At 44.6% G+C, this 20,209-nt stretch overlaps 1 protein-coding gene across 1 annotated transcript; it reads right to left on the bottom strand.

Annotated features, from left to right (window-relative positions):
• Positions 1 to 9,236: 9,236 nt before the first annotated feature.
• Positions 9,237 to 19,577, bottom strand: LOC140487254 (testis-specific serine/threonine-protein kinase 6-like; the record flags this gene model as incomplete). The annotated part of the gene is made up of 2 exons (XM_072586881.1): positions 18,853 to 19,577; positions 9,237 to 9,306 (listed from the first exon to the last, which is right to left on the bottom strand). Coding segments are annotated over exons 1-2 (795 nt in total), but the record flags the coding sequence as incomplete, so codon positions are not given.
• Between the last annotated feature and the right edge of the window lie 632 nt (positions 19,578 to 20,209).

Raw genomic sequence — 20,209 nt, 5'->3', positions numbered from 1 at the left:
AGGAGACCAGAATTGCACGCAATATTCCAACAGTGGCCTGACCAATGTCCTGTACAGCCACAACATGACCTCGCAACTCCTGTACTCAATACTCTGACCAATAAAGGCAAGCATACCAAAAGCCTTCTTCACTATCCTATCTACCTGCCACTCCACTTTCAAGGAGCTATGAATCTGCACTCCAAGGTCTCTTTGTTCAGCAACACTCCCTAGGACCTTACCGTGATCTTTTACAGTTATTGTGTACTCCCTTGAAACTCTTACAAATCAGCCCACAGATCCACAGACACCAACTTTGAAAATGCTTCTGAGGGAAGCATTTAAGGAAAGGGATTAGCCGAAGTGCTATTCATCTGAAAGTTTGTCCTATTGTCATCAGTGTTACAGTTTGTCATAGAGCCAACCAGAAGGCAGGCAGGTCCTGACCTAAGGGTCTTTGATGGTTTGTTTTATGGGGAACAATGGGCTTTGGCTGAATGGATCCCTTTGTGGCTGGCAGTTCAGGGAGTGAAGTGATCACTACAGCTTCATTTTGACATCCGTCAGACAGGAGGAGGTCAAGAGCACGTAAAACCAATTTGTACCTTGGTGATATTGCAACTCCGAGATCAGAGGGGAATATGCACCACTTATCACTCATCTGACCGAAAGCACATTGGTGGAGAACGCATTGAAATTTCAGAGCTCGCTAAGCGCAGAACAGAAACAGTTGAGGCCTGAAAATGCCGGCAGAGGTTAGGAGTTGGTTTCCCAATGAGGTGCCGGGGAGGCACTAGTTTCCTGAACTACACTACATCTGAGAACCCTGCTTGGGTAGGGAACCCATCTCCAGGCTGGTTCAGGAAGTATCTCTATGCAAATCCCAAAGTGGCAGATTCACTCCCCTTCCCCCAGCACCCACCTCAGTGCCCTATATCTGGAACTTGATTGAATGGAAGCATTGAGAAAGAGGAGAGTGCTTGCGAGACACATTTGCAATTTTAGGTCCTGGGAAGCCTGGCTGCATCTCACTGTTGTAAAATTATACACGGAAGTCATCAACTGGTAATGGTGCTCTCTGGAATGGACAGAACTGAAGGTTCATTCATAAAAAGTATCTTGAAGGGAGTAGGTACAATTGTCTTAATTGTGAAAAAAAAACACGTCTTAGCTGGGAAATCTAAAGCATCCCTCATTTTATATTTAAAACAAAACACAGCAGCAGAGACAGATTTAGAAATTAACCTCTCAATGAAAAATTAACATAATTACAGTCATCAAATCCATAATCTGGGCCGTCCAAGCGTTCTAATTAACAGAACAAGCAATAATTTAGAAAATATACTCAACAAGTATAGTTATCAAAGCTCAGGGATGGAACACTTCACTAAAGCTAATCATTAAATTATTGCCAACACAGAGAAATTCTTAGGATTTGGACCCAGATCCGGGGAATTGACTCTATCAGGAGGTTTGGTACGACAGGAAAATAAAACGCTGTCATTTCTCACTAGAACCACACACCTCATCCCTATAACTATGATGTGCTTGAATTTCTAACACTGTATTAGTGTTAGATATAACACTGACACACCCCTACACCCCTCATTCTGACAGTGACACATCCCACACCCCTCACTGTGACACCGACGCACCCCACACCCCTCACTGTGACACTGACACACACCCACACCCCTCAGTGACCCCGCCCCCCACACCCCTCACTGTAACACCGACACACCCCCACACCCCTCACCCCTCACCCCTCACTGTAACAGTGACACACCCCCACACCCCTCACTGTGACTCCGACACATCCCCACACCCCTCACTGTGACTCTGACATACACCCACACCCCTCACTGTGACACCGACACACCCTCCCACCCCTCACTGTGACACTGACACCCCCCCACACCCCTCACTGTAACACCGACACACCTCTACACCTCTCACTTTGACACTGACACACCCCCGCACCCCTCACTGTAACACTGACACACCCCCACACCCCTCACTGTGACACCGACACACCCCCACACCCCTCACTGTGACACCAATAAAGCCAATAAAATTTATTATAACAGAAATCCTTTTTAGTTTCTAATATATCAATAATAGCTCTTACACCCTTTCAGTAGAACAACTAATGGTTTCTGCTGACAGATCACATGCTTCTTGCTGTAACCCATTCCTAACACCGTTCACAAGTCTCCGAGAATGCCTTGGATTCTCTCAGAACTGATATTCTTCCTGAAGCAACCATGCATCAGGTATCATGCTACAGGACACTTTCACAAACAGATACCAGTATATAATGTGTTGGAAATAATGACTGACTGGTATTGAGAGTCAGAGCACAATTAAATAATGTCAGTTTTATAAAGTCTTTTCTGAGCTTTTCCCATCACACCATGAACCAATCAGACAGGAGGAAAGGGGGTTGTGTTTGAGGGTTGGGTTTGGGCTCAGGGGTTTTGAAGCGGGGGGCAGGATTTCAGACTGGAGAGCCAGGGCATGCACAGAGAGAGAAGGTGTGAGGGGAGCAAAGATGGATGGGAAATGGCATCTGTGATGGGAGCTGGGTGCTGGGGCCTTGAGTGGAGAATGGTACTGATGGGACACAATGGGGATTAGGGGAAAGGGGTCCGTCCTGAGGATTGGGAGGAGGTGGACCCAGCAATTCTCAGAAGCTGGAGCACAGGAGCAGACAGACAGTGAGTGGTTCCAACACTGAGGGAGCACCTCATTTGCCAGCAACAAAACCGAGCAACTTTTGTTCACAATAGTGAGTGAGATTGTTTCCATTGATGGGTAATGAGGAACAAGGAATGGAGATAATGGACATTCATTGGGAAAAGAAGACGAAGGTATAATGTGAAGAAAACATTCTTCAAATGGGAACTATTTGACCGTGGTGGTGAAGAACATTTGCCTTCATTGGACAGAGCATTGAGTCTAGGTGTTGGGAGGTCATGTTGTGGCTGTACAAGACATTGGTTCGGCCTCTTTTGGAACATTGCATGCAGTTCTAGTCTTCCTGCTATCAGAAGAATGTTGTGAAACTTGTAAGGGTTCAGAAAAGATTTATAAGGATGTTGCCAGCGTTGGAAGATGCTGAGGCTGTTTTCCCTTGAACATTGGAGACTGATGGAGATTTATAAAATCATGAGTGGCATAGATAGTCTGAATAACCAAGGTCTTTTTCCCAGGGTAGAGGAGTCCAAAACTAGAGAACATGCATTTAAGGTGTGAGTGGAAAGATTCAAAAGGAGTCTAAGGGGCAACTTTTTCACACAGAGGGTGGCACATGTATGGAACAAGCTGCCAGAGGTAGTATTAGAGATGGGTACAATGACAACACTTAAAAGGCAACTGGATGGGTATATGAATAGAAAAGGTTTAGAGGGATATGGGCCACATGCTGGCAAATGGGACTAAATCAGTTTAGGATATCTGTTCGGCATGGACAAGTTGGACAGAAGGGTCTATTTCCATGTTGTACAGCTCTAGCTCTATAGGACTTCTCACCAGATCTGGTATTGAAGCTGAAAGCATTTCAATGGGAATGGGATCAATATTTGATCAGCTTCTAACATGATATGATCTGGTGTCATTCCATGGTCAGAACGTGACATGGTGAAACTTCCAAGCCATTCACAGCTGTCAGGTAGAGTTTAATATAATGTTCATTATCTGTGAACTAACTGACTCCCAGTGAACAACATCTCCTGAAACACAGACAGTTTGATTGTGTGGCCCCAAACGTGAAACTATAACAGCACATGAAGTCCATTGACGGTGAAGTCTTAGCATACAGAAATTCCCAGGCTTGCCCATAATTAAAGGCAGCTCCTGAATTCCAACAATTTTCTGGGGACATCCTGACCTAAGCATAGGACTGTTTTCATCCTGAGTTTCTCAACGATTTCAGTTTCTACTTGGGAGGCAATCATTGTCACTACAACAGTTTCAACAAAACCAAACAGAGGTCTCGGGATCACTGACCAATAATAACCACAGCAGCTATCCTGCCTGGCCTATTGCATGGACCATTCAGCCTGGGAAAATCAAGTCTGTTCTCAATTAGCCGGAGCAGCAGCCTATTCAATCAGAAGCTACAAATGGGAGGAAAAGAATGTAATTGTACCATTAAGAATGCTTATTATGGGCAGCACACTGGCTCTATAGTTAGCACTGCGGCCTCACAGCGCCAGGGACCTGGGTTTGATTCCAACCTGTGTGGAGTTTGCACATTCTTCCCGTGTCTGCATGATAACCTCTGGGTGCTCCGGTTTCCTCCCACAATCCAAAGGTGTACAGGTTGGGTGGATTGGCCATGCTAAATTGCCCATGGTGTTCAGGGATGTGGAGATTAGGTGCATTAGTCAGGTGTAAATGTAGGGGAATGGGTCTGGATGGGTTACTGTTTGGAGGGTCGGTGTGGACTTGTTGGGCTGAAGGGCCTGTTTCCACACTGTAGGGAAAGTAATCTAATCTAACAAAGATTGTATTTGAACTAATCAAAACAGAGCCTGTTATAGAATCTGTACAAACATAGATACTCAAGAACAGAGTAAACTACCTGAAGCCCAAGCTAATGGTTACCTTCAATCAACATTATGATAACAATCTGATAAATGATTAGTTTTATTGTTGATTGTGGGATCTTGCTGTGCATAAATGGACTGCAGTATTTCCCACATTTCAGCAGCGGTTCATCGCCAAAACACATTCATTGACTGCAGAGAATCATACAGATACAGGGACGTTTGTCTTCTTCCTCAGTGCCATCATGGTTAACTGGGAGGGTCTCTGTTGTCACTGAGTCATGATGTCATGACATGACATTGTCATTCCATTTATTTAGCAACCTAAACGTTATCCTTTCACTTTCAGCTCGAGCAGTCTGTTATTTTCCTTCCGAGATGCTTGCTGCAATAATTTGAAGCAACATCAGTCTCCAGCTCCATGGGCCCAGTGAGAGATGCTGAGATCTCAGATTTGTCTGCACTGACACACAGTCTCGGGCCTGTGTCACTATCTGCTCGAGCAATGAACAGTCCATGACTCACAGATTCCTCCCCTCGCCAGCCCCCACAATACAGTCCAGTAGTTGCAACGTCACTACAGAGTGGGTTCCCCACTGCCACTGAGCACAGAGAATGTCCAGGCCATGTTAGGAAAGGATGAATTTCTTCAATGAATAACCGATGAAAGCATCATCGCTGCATCCTCACTCGGGGGACTGCGGGTGGTGACATGGAACAGATTGATGATTTTCTCCCTCCAATCCCCTCTTACACCTCGAATACTCAGTGACAACACAGCAACTCCTAGATTAAACCTGCCCCCAGTAACCATGATGACACTGAGAAAGAAGTTAAAGATCACGCAACATCAGGTTATAGTCCAACAGGTTTAATTGGACACTAGCTGTCAGAGCACTGCTCCTTCATCAGATGGCTGTGGAGAATAAGTATAGCATATAGGCCACAACCACCTGTTGAAGGAGCAGCTCTCAGAAAGCTAGTGCTTCCAAATGAACCTGTTGGACTATAATCTGGTATTGTGTGGTTTTTAATTTTGTCCACCCCAGTCCAACACCAGCTCCTCCAACTGAGAAAGAAGATAAATGTCCCTGTATCCATATGATTCTCTGCAGTAAATGAAGGCATTTTGAAGATGAACCATTGCTGAAATGTGGAAAACTCTACAGTCAATTTGTGCACAAGCAAGCTCTCAAAATCCACAATAAAACTAACCATTTATCAGAATATAATCATTCTGTTTATTGAAGGTAGCTATTATCCAGGATATCTGGTATTTCCCCAGGGTAAGGGGGTCCAAAGCGAGAGGACATAGGTTTAAGGTAACAGGGGAAGGATTTAAAAGGGACCCAAGGGACAACATTTTTATGCAGAGGGGGATACATGTATGGAATGACTTACCAGAGGAAGTGTTGGAGGCTGGTACAATTACAGCATTTAAAATGCATCTAGATGGGTATATGAATAGGAAGGGTTTGGAGGGATATGGGCCAAATGCTGGTGAATTAAGTTAGGATATCTGGGCAGCATTGTCGAGTTGGACCAAAGGGTCTAATTCCGTGTTGTACGTCTCTATGACTATAGTTTTCCCTGTGTTTGAGTATCTAAGTTTGAGCAGAAATTCAAACAGACTCAGTTTTGATGACTCTAAATATTAAACCACCAGCCAATAATCAGGGTTAGGCGCATCCTATCATTGCTACAATTTATATCTCTGGTATTCAAATTGTTCTGATTTATACTGTATGATTGCTTTGTGATTAACATTCAGGTGATTTATCTGGTATATATTTTGTTGGTCTGTTTGGAGAAAGCTGCTTTCGAATATTAACTAACTTAGAAGCTAATTCTTGACTTTCACTCAAGATGTTGATGAAGGTTAAATTCCAGTTGCCCTTGGTTGGGAACTCCCATTGCACTCCAGTTTATTTACTGAAGAGTAAGGAGATTGCATCATTTCATGCAAGCTTTGCATTAAATCAAAAGGTTTAAACTTAATACTAATTAAAACTAGTATTTTTTAGGCTTGTGAAATGTCACATCATATTAATCGCAGGCACTCCATTTGGCAAATAATCAACATGAGGCAGAGTAAGGCACTCCAGCTGGAGCACCTCTGCTCCGTCTGGCTGTTTACTTATTTTCCATTTATTTTTCCTTCTTTTTATATTTTCTTTTATCAATTTTTGACTCAGCCTTACCCAGAGGGGAATGAAGGAGCTGCCAAGTCCCAGGGCAGAGGTCAGCACGGGGAATCGAGTCCCGGAATGGAGGCCGGAGGCAAATCCCAGAGCGGAGGTTGGCACGTGGAATCAAGTCCACAATGCAGTTTGGTAGTGCTGGGCATTTCAACCATGACATTTAACCAGTGGTGAGGACCCAGGATTGGAGCACAGTCACAGCCCAAGCCAACACTCATTACCTGGACTTGGGAAGTCCTATCTCAACGAGTTGCAGGGAATCGCAAAATCTGGCTTAAGGACATAGATGGTTGGCTTTTTCCAGTAAGATTGGCTTCAATACAAAATAGCCTTCCTGTTGCTACAAGATGGGGAATAAAACACCCACAGAATTGGAGCCTGGTAACAAATGGTATTTAAATCAAATGGCAATTTGCTAGATAGCCATTCATAACCAAAAGTCCAATATGGTTGTTTTGGTACCCCATTGACACCAGCACAACAATCTAGCAGAGTGGGTCTGTCTGCACTGAAGCTAGTCTGGGTGGATAAAACTCAGCTCCTTAGTTCCATTTGGCATCATATCACAGGCAGCTATTCCCCTACACGTTTGGTTGAGATTCCCTAGGGGGGGGGGGGGGGGGGGGGGTCCATGTAAACTTGATCTAGACACTCCAAATCCGGCTGTCAGGAGTTTCCCACTCTGTTCTGGTGTCACCAGTGCAGTACTAACGAATCACCGCAACCCCAGGATGTGTCAACGTGTCTGTCAGGCAGGAACATTGGTAACTAACCACCATGAGGTCTGTGTTCAGACAAGTTCTAGTTGGACACATTTTAATCCGTTGTCCTCGTGTGTACTGTGTACATTAGTATGATAAGATATTACCAAATAAGGTGTAATATCATGAATGGGACATTACATTGAGGTAATTGTATACCACTTTAATGATATGAAATGTTTAGGCAACATTTTCAAAGGTTGAACCAGTCCGATTTCCAGATAATGTCCACGTGCTGCCCCTAATTCCCTGGCAATACTGGTGGCCAATTCAGTAAGAGTGAGGGTACCACTCCCATTTTCTGTGCTATGGGGAAAGAGAAAGATCAATCGGATAATTAGCCTTGTGGCTGCTGATTTTTCAAAAAGATCTTCTGATCCTAAGCACTGTGATGGGATGAAAGAAGATGGCGATTTGAGTTTGTTACTGATGGGATGGTAGACCCTGATCTGATGGGTGACCCTGGTCTGATGGATGACCCTAATCTGATGGGCGACCCTGATCTGATGGGTGACCCTGGTCTGATGGATGACCCTGATCTGATGGATGACCCTGATCTGATGGGCGACCCTGATCTGATGGGCGACCCTGGTCTGATGGATGACCCTGGTCTGATGGATGACCCTGATCTGATGGATGACCCTGATCTGATGGGCGACCCTGATCTGATGGATGACCCTGATCTGATGGATGACTCTGATCTGATGGGCGACCCTGGTCTGATGGATGACCCTGGTCTGATGGATGACCCTGGTCTGATGGGTGACTCTGATCTGATAGATGACCGTGATCTGATGGGCGACCCTGGTCTGATGGATGACCCTCGTCTGATGGGTGACCCTGGTCTGATGGGTGACCCTGGTCTGATGGATGACCCTGGTCTGATGGGTGGCCCTGGTCTGATGGATGACCCTGGTCTGATGGATGACCCTGATCTGATGGGCGACCCTGATCTGATGGATGACCCTGATCTGAAGGATGACCCTGATCTGATGGGCGACCCTGGTCTGATGGATGACCCTGGTCTGATGGATGACCCTGGTCTAATGGGTGACCCAATCTGATGGGTGATCCAGGTCTGATGGGTGACCCTGGTCTGATGGGTGACCCTGGTCTGATGGATGACCCTGATCTGATGGTTGACCCTGGTCTGATGGATGACCCTGGTCTGATGGGCGACCCTGGTCTGATGGGTGACCCTGGTCTGATGGATGACCCTGGTCTGATGGGTGACCCTGGTCTGATAGATGACCCTGATCTGATGGATGACCTTGGTCTGATGGATGACCCTGATCTGATGGGCGACCCTGGTCTGATGGGTGACCGTGATCTGATGGGCGACCCTGGTCTGATGGGTGACCCTGGTCTGATGGGCGACCCTGGTCTGATGGGTGACCCTGGTCTGATAGATGACCCTGGTTTGATGGGTGACCCTGGTCTGATGGATGATCGTGATCTGATGGGCGACCCTGGTCTGATGGATGACCCTGATCTGATGGGTGACCCTGGTCTGATGGATGACCCTGATCTGCTGGATGACCGTGATCTGATGGATGACCCTGGTCTGATGGGTGACCCTGGTCTGATGGATGACCCTGGTCTGATGGGTGACCCTGGTCTGATGGATGACCGTGATCTGATGGGTGACCCTGGTCTGATGGGTGACCCTGATCTGATGGATGCCCCGATCTGATGGGCGACCCTGATCTGATGGATGACCCTGGTCTGATGGGTGACCCTGATCTGATGGGTGACCCTGGTCTGATGGGTGACCCTGGTCTGATGGATGACCCTGATCTGATGGATGACCTTGATCTGATGGATGACCCTGGTCTGATGGATGACCCTGATCTGATGGGTGACCCTGGTCTGATGGATGACCCTGATCTGATGGGTGACCCTGGTCTGATGGGTGACCCTGATCTGATGGGTGACCCTGGTCTGATGGATGACCCTGATCTGATGGGTGACCCTGGTCTGATGGATGACCCTGATCTGATGGGTGACCCTGATCTGATGGGTGACCCTGGTCTGATGGATGACCCTGATCTGATGGGTGACCCTGGTCTGATGGGTGACCCTGGTCTGATAGGCGACCCTGGTCTGATGGGTGACCCTGGTCTGATAGGTGACCCTGATCTGATGGGTGACCCTGATCTGATGGGTGACTCTGATCTGATGGATGACCGTGATCTGATGGATGACCCTGGTCTGATGGATGACTCAGATATAAGGTTGACTCTGGTCTGTTGGATGACCATCATCTGATGGGTGACCCTGGTCTGATGGATGACCCTGGTCTGATGGGTGACCCTGGTCTGATGGATGACCATGATCTGATGGATGACCCTGATCTGATGGATGACCCTGGTCTGATGCGTGACCCTGATCTGATGGATGACCCTGATCTGATGGGTGACCCTGATCTGATGGGTGACCCTGGTCTGATGGGTGACCCTGATCTGATGGGTGACTCTGATCAGATGGGTGACCCTGGTCTGATGGGTGACCTTGATCTGATGGTTGACCCTGGTCTGATGGGTGACCCTGGTCTGATGGGTGACCCTGATCTGATGGGTGACCCTGGTCTGATGGGTGACCCTGGTCTGATGGATGACCCTGATCTGATGGGTGACTCTGATCTGATGGGTGACCCTGGTCTGATGGGTGACTCTGATCTGATGGGTGACCCTGGTCTGATGGGTGACCTTGATCTGATGGTTGACCCTGGTCTGATGGGTGACTCTGGTCTGATGGGTGACCCTGGTCTGATGGGTGACCCTGACCTGATGGGTGACCCTGGTCTGATGGGTGACCCTGGTCTGATGGATGACCCTGATCTGATGGGTGACTCTGATCTGATGGGTGACCCTGGTCTGATGGGTGACCCTGGTCTGATGGGTGACCCTAGTCTGATGGGTGACTCTGGTCTGATGGATGACTCTGATCTGATGGATGACCCTGATCTGATAGCTGACCCTGGTCTGATGGATGACCCTGATCTGATGGGTGACCCTGGTCTGATGGATGACCCTGGTCTAATGGGTGACCCTGGACTGATGGATGACCCTGGACTGATGGATGACCCTGGTCTGATGGGTGACCCTGATCTGATGGTTGACCCTGGTCTGATGGATGACCCTGGTCTGATGGGTGACCCTAGTCTGATGGGTGACTCTGGTCTGATGGATGACCCTGATCTGATGGATGACCCTGATCTGATGGGTGACCCTGGTCTGATGGGTGACTCTGATCTGATGGATGACCCTGATCTGATGGATGACTCTGGTCTGATGGATGATCCTGGTCTGATGGATGACCCTGATCTGATGGGTGACCCTGCTTGGTGTAGTTCATATGAAATTGGTGTTTCTCTTTTACAGGGGCCTCCCTGATTTTTTATGTCAGGTTAAAATATAACCATCCAATGGAATAAATGACTAATCCTCCTCAATAACACAGATAATTATTAGCATGGAACACAATAAATATTGGCACAATTCCTTAATGAGAAGAAACATTTACTTGAACATGGGAATAGTTTATCCTACCAATAATTGGTACCTTGGTATTATAATACTAGAATAAACGGTGCTACGGGTATATATTAGTTCCCTGAAAGAATTGCATTGTCACACAAATGTACACAGAGAAGCTTGATATAGGCCATTTAGTTTCACATGAGATATTGATTACGTTCTCCAGAGACAGCGAATTCCATACGTTCCCAGGCATGTATTGGTTAGGTAAGAAGACCACCTCTCTGCATCAAATTACCATGATTGTTCTACAGCGCACTGGTCAAATTATTTTCAAATCACAGTCAATATTAGAAATGGAACAATTAATTCCACAGATTAATTCCTCAGGATGAGACTGCCAAAGTTGCCAAGCTTGGCAGATGAGTAATGAGAAATAAATTCTCAGGACACGGAGGCCCATTAGATATTTTAACACCCAAGGGCTGCCTGGTGCTCTATTTAACATCAATCTGGGCAGTACATCAAGAGTTAAGCTTCTGACTGAGTTATTGATTAAGTAAATTACTGAGAGTGTTCCTGACTGTGGAATAAGCTGTGTGGCTGGGAAGTCAACAAGTTTCTTGCATTCTATATCACCAACAGAATTAGATCCAAGGTGACATTGGGATAGTTGCCTCGATGTAAAAGTTGTGAAAGTTTTTCTTTCAGACAGGGGGCAATCATTTGAGTTATGTTTGAGAAAAATGGCTGAAACCAACTGCAAAGTGCTGGGATAGGATAACCCACCAATGTTTGACGAACACAAATGCACAGATGAGTTAGGTCATTGCCAAAGGGGGAAAAAAAAGACATACTCTTGCTATTGCTGCTTTCCATTGGAAGCAAGATCGAGTATAAAGCATTCTCCGACTTAGAGTCTCAACGTTTGGATGCAGAGGAAGATTTGGGAATTTTCTGAAAAGTTATGGACGCAATTGATAAGAAGGATAATCTATTAAATGTCTATGCTGCATGGTGAGAAACCAGGATAAATAACTATTCCTAACTCAGTGCTTGCCTTCAAAATTATTTCTCTGTATGGAGGTGTCAGATTGATAGAGTTCTAATATTAACTGGTTCGATTTTCTTAAAGGAACTCCTGTTTGGAACAAATGTCAGAATCCTTGAAAGAAAAATGATTAGGAAATACTTATTCCCAATAACCTTCATCTCCCAAAGGAGCCATTCAGCAGAACACAAAGACCAGAGTTTCAGTTGCAGTGGTAATGAGACAGCCAAACTACAGATTCTGACCACACAGGCATACAGCACGGAAACAGCACCTGCAGCCCAACTCGTTCTATATCACCAACCCAGGTTTCCTAATCTGAACTAGTCCCACTTGCCTGCATTTGGCCCATATCCCTCTAAACCTTTCCTATCCATGTACCTGTCTAAATGATTTTTAAATGATTGGGGAGACACAGTGGCTCAGTGGTTGGCACTGCTGCCTCACAGCACCAGGGATCCAGGTTTGATTCCAGCCTCGGGTGACTGTCTGTGTGGAGTTTGCACATTCTCTCTGTATCTGCGTGGGTTTCCTCCCACAGTCCAAAGATGAGCAGGTCAGGTGAATAGGCCATTCTCAATTGCCCATAGTGCATTAGTCAGTGGGAAATGTGTCTGGATGGGTTATTCTTCAGAGGATCAGTGTGAACTTGTTGGGTCGAAGTGCCTGTTTTCAATTGTAGGGATTTTTAAAAAAAATTAGATTAATGTTGTAAACCTATGACCTCTAGTTTTGGGGACCTTGGCTGTTCACCCTATCAATGATTTTATTAACCTCTATAAGGTCACCCCTCAGTCTCCTGTGATTCAGGGAAAAAAGTTCCAGCCTCTCATAGCTCAAACCATCCAGTCTCGGTAACACCTTTGTAAATATTTTTTGCACTATTTCCAGTTTAGTGACTTTCTTCCTATAGCCGGGCGACCAGAATAATACACAGTATTCCAAACATGGCCTCACCAATGTCCGGTACAACAACAACATGACATCTCCTATACTCAATCTTCTGATTAATGAAGGTAAACATTCCAAAATCCTTCTTCACTACCCTGTCTACCAGTGACTCCACTTTCAAGGAACTATGTACCTGCACCCCTAGGTGTCTCTGATCAATGACACTCCCCTTAGCGATCTACCATTAAGTCTGGCCCTGGGTTGCCTTACCAAAATGCATCACCTCACATTTATCTGAATTAAACTCCATCTGTCATTCCTCAGCCCATTGGCCCAGTTGATCAAGATCCTTTTGTACTCTTAAATAATCGTACTCACTGTCCAGCATGTCATTAATTTTATTAACAAACTTACAAACCATGCCTCCTACATTCCTGTCCAAATCATTTATATAAATGACGAAAAGCAGTGAACCCAGCACCAACCCTATCCATGTCCTGAGTTCATTGACTTACCCATCAGGCTTCTTGCATTGAAATAAATGCAGTTTAACTCATCAGTCTTCTCTCATTCTCTTCCATGCTTTTGCCTCTTGTTGTGGAGGTGGACTGGGGTGGACTAAAATTAAAAATCACACAACACCAGGTTATAATCCAACAGGTTTAATTGGAAGCACTAGCTTTTGGAGCACTGCTCCTTCATCAGGTAGCTGTGGAGCAGGATCATAGGACACAGAATTTATAGTAAAAGATCAAAGTGCCATACAACTGATGCAACATGTTGAACAAATCTAGATGGTTGTTAAGTATTTAATCACATTGAATGGGGATGCAGGTTTCTAATAATTTATGTGTAAATTCCAGAACTTCCTTCAAGTCACAGTCCCAAGACAACTCAAGGTTTTATCAGTATATAAAAAAATTTGCGTCTCAGCTCACACAGAGCATTAAAGGTGTGAGGTTAGAGTCTGTCTGCATCCCAAATTTGAATCAACTTTGGTTCAATTTCCAAAGTAGGAATTTATAAAATATCTCTTGGACTGACTGCCAACAGATTATGTGCTTTTTGAACAAAATGTGTGCATGTGTGAACATGCTTGATAATGTGTGGATGAGTGTGATGGAGTATACGCTTGTGAGTGTGTGTGTGTGTGTAAGAGAGAGCACGTGTATATGAGAGAGGGTCTGTGTGAGTCTCATTGTGTGTAAGAGTGTGTGTGTTATGTGTGTGAGAGAATGTATAGTGTAGTGGGGCTGCCTGTAGTGTGACATGAACCCAAGATTCTGGTTAAGGCCATCCTCATGGGTACTGATCTTGGCTATCAGTCTCTGCTTGACCACTCTGCGTTGTTGCATATTCTGAAGTCCACCTTGGAGGATAGTCACCCAAAGATCTGAGGTTGAATGCCCTGACTGCTGAAGTGCTCCCCCACTGTGCAATTGTTTTGGGGACTCCTTGCCGTGGACCCAGAGGAAGAAAATGACATCAATGCATCTGGTGTCTAGTGCTGATCAGAGGTCCTGTGCAGCAAAGAGTTCTTGTTCGAACTTCTGCATGAAAATTTGTCATATTGAGGTGCAAACTTTGTCCCCAAGGCTGTTCCATGTAATTAGATGAAGAACTGGTTGTCAAAGGTGAAAACGTTGTGATCAAGGATGAAGCAGATGAGTTGTAGGATGGTGTCTGGAGATTGGTAGTTTTTGGTGTTGAGTACTGAGGCTCTTTTTTTAGATTAGATTCCCGACAGTGTGGAAACAGGCCCTTCGGCCCAACAGGTCCACACCAACCCTCTGAAGAGTAACCCACCCAAACCCTTTTCCCTCTGACTAATGCACCTAATTGACAATTTAGCACGGCCAATTCACCTGACCTGCACATCTTTGGACTGTGGGAGGAACCGGAGCACCTGGAGGAAACCCACACAGACACGGGGAGAATGTGCAAACTCCACACAGACAGTTACCTGAGGTTGGGATCAAACCCAGGACCCTGGTGCTGTGAGGCAACAGTGCTAACCACTGAGTCACCGTGCCACCACAATACTGTCATCGTGGGGGATGCTGGTGTAGAGGGCTGAAATTTCCATTGTGACGAGGAATGTTCCCAGTTTAACTGGTGCATAGTTGCTGATTTTCTGTAGGAAATCTGTAGTGTCGCAACAGGATTTGGAGGTCCCCTGTACAATGGGTTTCAAGATGCCCTCGACATAGCAAGAAAAATTCTCACACAAGGTCCCTTTGCCTGACATGATGGAAAGTCCAGGCATGTAGGCTTTATGTATCTTCAGAGGGCAGTAGTAGGTCCCTACGCGGATGAGAATGTGTGGGCTACTCTGAAGGACTGGATCAGTGTGTTTAGTTCACGGGTGTGTTCTTTGGTTGGATTGGCCGGTAGTTGTCTGTAATGTTCCTGGTTGTTCAGTTGCTGGTGCACCTTCTTACAGTAGTCCGTTCTATGCTGGATGACGATGGTTCCTCCTTTATTGGTTGGTTTGATGACAATGTTGCGACTGGTCTTGAGAGCATGGACGGCATTGCATTGTGATTGGGTGGTGATTCACTCTACCTTGTGGGTGTGGCTGATGAATCTGGCATTTACATATTTCCTGATGTTTGAGCATACATGTCAATCCCAGGGCAGCAGCTTTCCGGAGGGGTCCAAATCGACTCCTTCTCTGGTCATTCCACTACAGATCTCTCTGACGACTGTTCCAGTTGTGTCATTGGACCCGCTGCTGACATCTTGGAAGAATTCCTGGAGTCTCATTCATCTGATGAAATCCTCTATGTTTGCTGCAAGACCAAGGAGGTCTATTTTGGTGTTGGGGCAGAAATTGAGCCTTTGGCTGAGAACTTCAACTCTGCCAGTTGAAGGGTGTGGTCCAATAAATTGTTGATCGATTTCCCTGTGGTGGTATCATTTTCAACTGTGGTGCCAGAGGAGACTTGGCTACTGCTGGTGGCGATGCCAAGTTTCTCCAGTTTCTTGTTCTTGGTAGGTGGTGTAGTTGCATTGCCCCATCTGCTTGGCCGTGTCTTGTAACCGTACTGCTGTATCCTGAACACAAGCTGAGAATATGAACTCCACCTTGATTTCCCAGCACCTGCTGTAGAGTTGGTGTATAAGACGCTTGAGGGGTTTACAAAGAGACGTGACAGCAAAATCTTTCAGCGTAGTCTGTGCCGTAGGTCAATGTGAGAGGGTTTCATAGTCTGTAGTCCTTTTGGGATCTTTCCTGCTTCCTTGCATCTCTGCAGAAATCTGATGTCTGTGTCGATATGTGCCTCAGATCCTCTCCACTTTGAGCTGGGGGTTAGCGGTGTTGATGTAGCCATGATGTGGAGGAGCCAATGTTGAACTGGGGTGGACAAAGTTAAAAATCACACAGCACCAGATTATAGTCCAACCAGTTTATTTGAAAGTACAAGCTTTTGTAGCATTGCTCTTTCATCGGGTTGCTAGTCAGGCAGGATCATAGGGCACAAAATTTATAGTAAAAGATCAAAGTGTCATACAATTGATGCGATGTATTGAACAAATCCAAGTCTTTAATCACTTAGAATGGGTTTGGAGGTTTCCATTGACATTTTATAAATTCCTACTTTGGAAACAGAACCAGTCTGACTCAAGGTTGGGACACCGACAGACTCTAACCTCATACCTTTAATACTCTATCTGAGCTGAGGCGTCACTGTGTTTTTATACTGATAAAACCTGAAGTTGTCTCAGGACTGTGACTTGAAAGAAGTTGGATTATAACCTGGTGTTGTGTGATATTTAACCTGTGCCAACCTTCTCTCTTATCTCATTATTGTTTGGGATCCATAATTCCTTTTGTAGTAATCTCTGCAGGACCTCTGGTACCAACAACATAGGGAGAAAAAGGAATGGGGGTCCTACAGGCCTTTCTCCCCTGATGCTGTTGATACCAATGTATACAATCACCTCCAGCCCCTTTGAGAAATTGCTGTAACTGCTTGAGACATGCTTGACCCTTGCACCATGGAGGCAACACACCATTCTTGGATCTCAATCGCAGCCGTAGGAACACCTGTCTGCCCAACTATTATCACATCATTTATTTCTGTTGCAACATGCATGACCACAATGTTCATATTACTGTGCTCCAGCCCTGGCAAGCAATGCAAAGTACAGAGTGCAAATGGTTGCTGGGTTTTTTTATATAAAAAAAAGAACTTTGATAAGTTTTGGGTAATCATGACTGAAGATGGACAAAGTAATACAGAAATAAAGGGCAAGGCTATATGCCCCAGATGTTCCTACGGCTGCGATTGAGATCCAAGATACATTTCTGTACAACTTTGTCCACCATCAATCATAATTACCCAAAACTTAGCAATTTGCCAAACTCCAACTTTTGTTTGCCATGGAACTGAGGTTCCATAATGACCTTAGTATCCCCCTGGGGCAGTCACCTTGCCTTTAACTGGCTTCAAATGCTGTGTCCACTTTTGATCAATTTAGTACCAGTTCAAGCCAATGTGACTGCCCCAGTGTTTAACCTTCTATTACATCCATACCTTGCATGGAAGTTCCAATAGGGAAGGCCAAACTAAGCCATTGAAACTTCCATTTATCGGAGGTTGAATTGGTTGTTTCAGTCAGCTGCAACTACATCTTTGTGGGAACCTCTTAAGAAGATGTAGTCTCGGCTCACTAAAATAACCAATTCAACCTCCGTTAATTGAAACTTCCATATAAGGTATGGATTAATGGCTTCATCCAAGCCATTAATCCATACCTTATATGGAAGTTTCAATTAATGGCCTTCCATTAGAATATGGATGATAAATACTGGAGGGGGTCATTAGGGAACCTCAATTTCATGGCCCTTATGGCCATAAAGAATGGATGTAAACTCAATAATTCCACATGCAAGGGGTAAAAAATTTTGCTATATATAGGCTGTTTTAGATCAGCCTTCCATATATGGAAGTTTCAATACAGCCCATTCATATTGGGACCCTTCTGTACTGAGGTTAATTCCATATGATTCCACAGATCATCATTTCACTGGAGCAGTATGGATGGGTCCCAGTATTGGAACTTCCATATAAGGTAGGGATCTAATAGCAAATATGGATAGGCTGGATCAAAGGACCAAAAAAAAGGGCTCGTCCTCCTGAGGATGAGCCCTTTTCAATATTAAATATATTTTTAAATATATGATATTTAATTTGACTCGCTAAGCCATTGATAGTGTCCTAATAAAGCCAAGGTGACTGCCCCAGTGTTTAACCTTCCGTTAAATCCATACCTTGCATGGAAGTTCCAATAGGGAAGGCTAAACTATGCTCATTTCTTCAAAGAATGAGGTCTTTTTCACCATTAACGGAGTTTCAATTAACGGAGGTTGAATTGGTAATATTAGTGAGGTGAAACTACATCTTTTTAAGAGGTTCCCACAAAGATGTAGTTTCAGTTCACTGAAACAACCAATTTAACCTCCGTTAATTGAAATTTCCATATAAGGTATGGATTAATGGCATGGATGAAATGGCCTTCCATTAGAATATGGATGATAAAGAGGGTTACCAGAGGGAATCATAATGGAACCATAAAGAATGGATGGGAACCCAATAGAGTTCCAATAGAGCCCATTCATATTGGGACCCATCTGAACTCTGTTTAATTCCATACGATTCCACAGATCATCATTTCACTGGAGCAGTATGGATGGGTCCCAGTATTGGAACTTCCATATAAGGTATGAATCTAATACCAAATATGGATAGGCTGGATCAAAGGACCAAAAAAAAAGGGCTCGTCCTCCAGGAGTTGTTCCTGGAGGATGAGCCCTTTTCAATATTAAATATATTTTTAAAATTTAAATATATGAATATTTAATTTGATTCTCTCAGCCATTGATGGTCTACTACATGTTTAATGCTCGCTCTTATCTCTGGGTTTCTTTCTAACGTTACATCAATCAGATTTCGACAGCAGTCACTCAGGGAAGGTGATGGGGGAAACTGTAAAGATTGTATCTGTAGCTCCTTGAGCTTTGAAAGGTCACTATCATCAAAAGGCAGGCAGCCTGTCACTATAACATAAAGGAGAACCCCCAGGCTCCAGATATCTGCTTTAAATGGATCATATTTCTCACCATTGAGAATCTCAGGAGCAGCATACGCTGCTGATCCACAAAATGTTGAAGACGGGCAACTCTCTGAGCTTTTAATGCAAGTTGCCAATCCAAAGTCCGTGAGTTTTGGGATATTATCAGCAGTAATTAAGATGTTTTCACACTTAATATCACGGTGTGCGATGTGATGAATATGACAATATTCCAAAGCCTGGGAAATCTGCCTAAAATATGGTCTGGCGACCTCTTCAGATAAATGACCTTGAGAGTCAATGAAGTCGTAGAGGTCTGCTTTCGCTTCTTCCATTATAAACAATGTATGTTCACTCGATTCAATGATCTGGTATACTTTGATTATATTAGGGTGGGAGCATTCCGCAAAAATGGAAACCTCCCTTGGCAAACATTTAGTTAAGTAGTCATCAGACTGCTTTGATTTATCGATGACTTTAATGGCAACAGATCGTTGAAGCTTTTGGGAGAAGGCCTTTCTCACAATGGAAAATGTGCCCTCTGCAATCACTTCACCAATCTCATACCCAAATATGGTCAGGTCCATGACGGACAAAGTTTACCTCCCTGGAAGTCCATCGAGACTGATATATATAACCTTTTATGGAACAGAGCGTCCTATTCTGAGGCTCAGAATGTTCCGTCATAACCAAATATGGATGTTTCCAGAACGTTCTGTTATTACCAAGAATAGATCTCAACCAGAACAGAATGTTCTGTCATTTCCTAATACAGAGGTTTACAGAACGTTCTGTCATTACCTAATATGGATGCTTCTAGTACGTTCTTAGTAATGTCCTGTTCTGGTTGATACCTTCTTGGTATGAATGGAACATTCTAGAAACATCTATATTTGGTAATGACAGATATTATTACCAAATATGGGCATTTCCAGAATGCTCTTTTGGTACATTGGCTGGTGAGCAGAAAGCCATGAAGCCAATTTGGAAAATCACTAACAAACTGTAATTTCCATCTATAGCAGTGTTAGTGGTTTTCTGTATTGGCTGCTCTGCATCCTGCTTTAACTTCCATAAATGGGTATGAATAAATTACCACATATGGAAAGCAAAAACACCCTGGGCCATATTTGGATAATTACCATATATGGATAATAATGGAACATTATTGTACATATAGATTCTATGACATTTCCAGAACATTCTATTACTACCAAGT

Source organism: Chiloscyllium punctatum, chromosome 16 (genome assembly GCF_047496795.1).
Source record: "Chiloscyllium punctatum isolate Juve2018m chromosome 16, sChiPun1.3, whole genome shotgun sequence".
In the NCBI taxonomy this organism is placed as follows: domain Eukaryota; kingdom Metazoa; phylum Chordata; class Chondrichthyes; order Orectolobiformes; family Hemiscylliidae; genus Chiloscyllium; species Chiloscyllium punctatum.
This window is presented reverse-complemented; position numbering and strand designations above follow the sequence as displayed.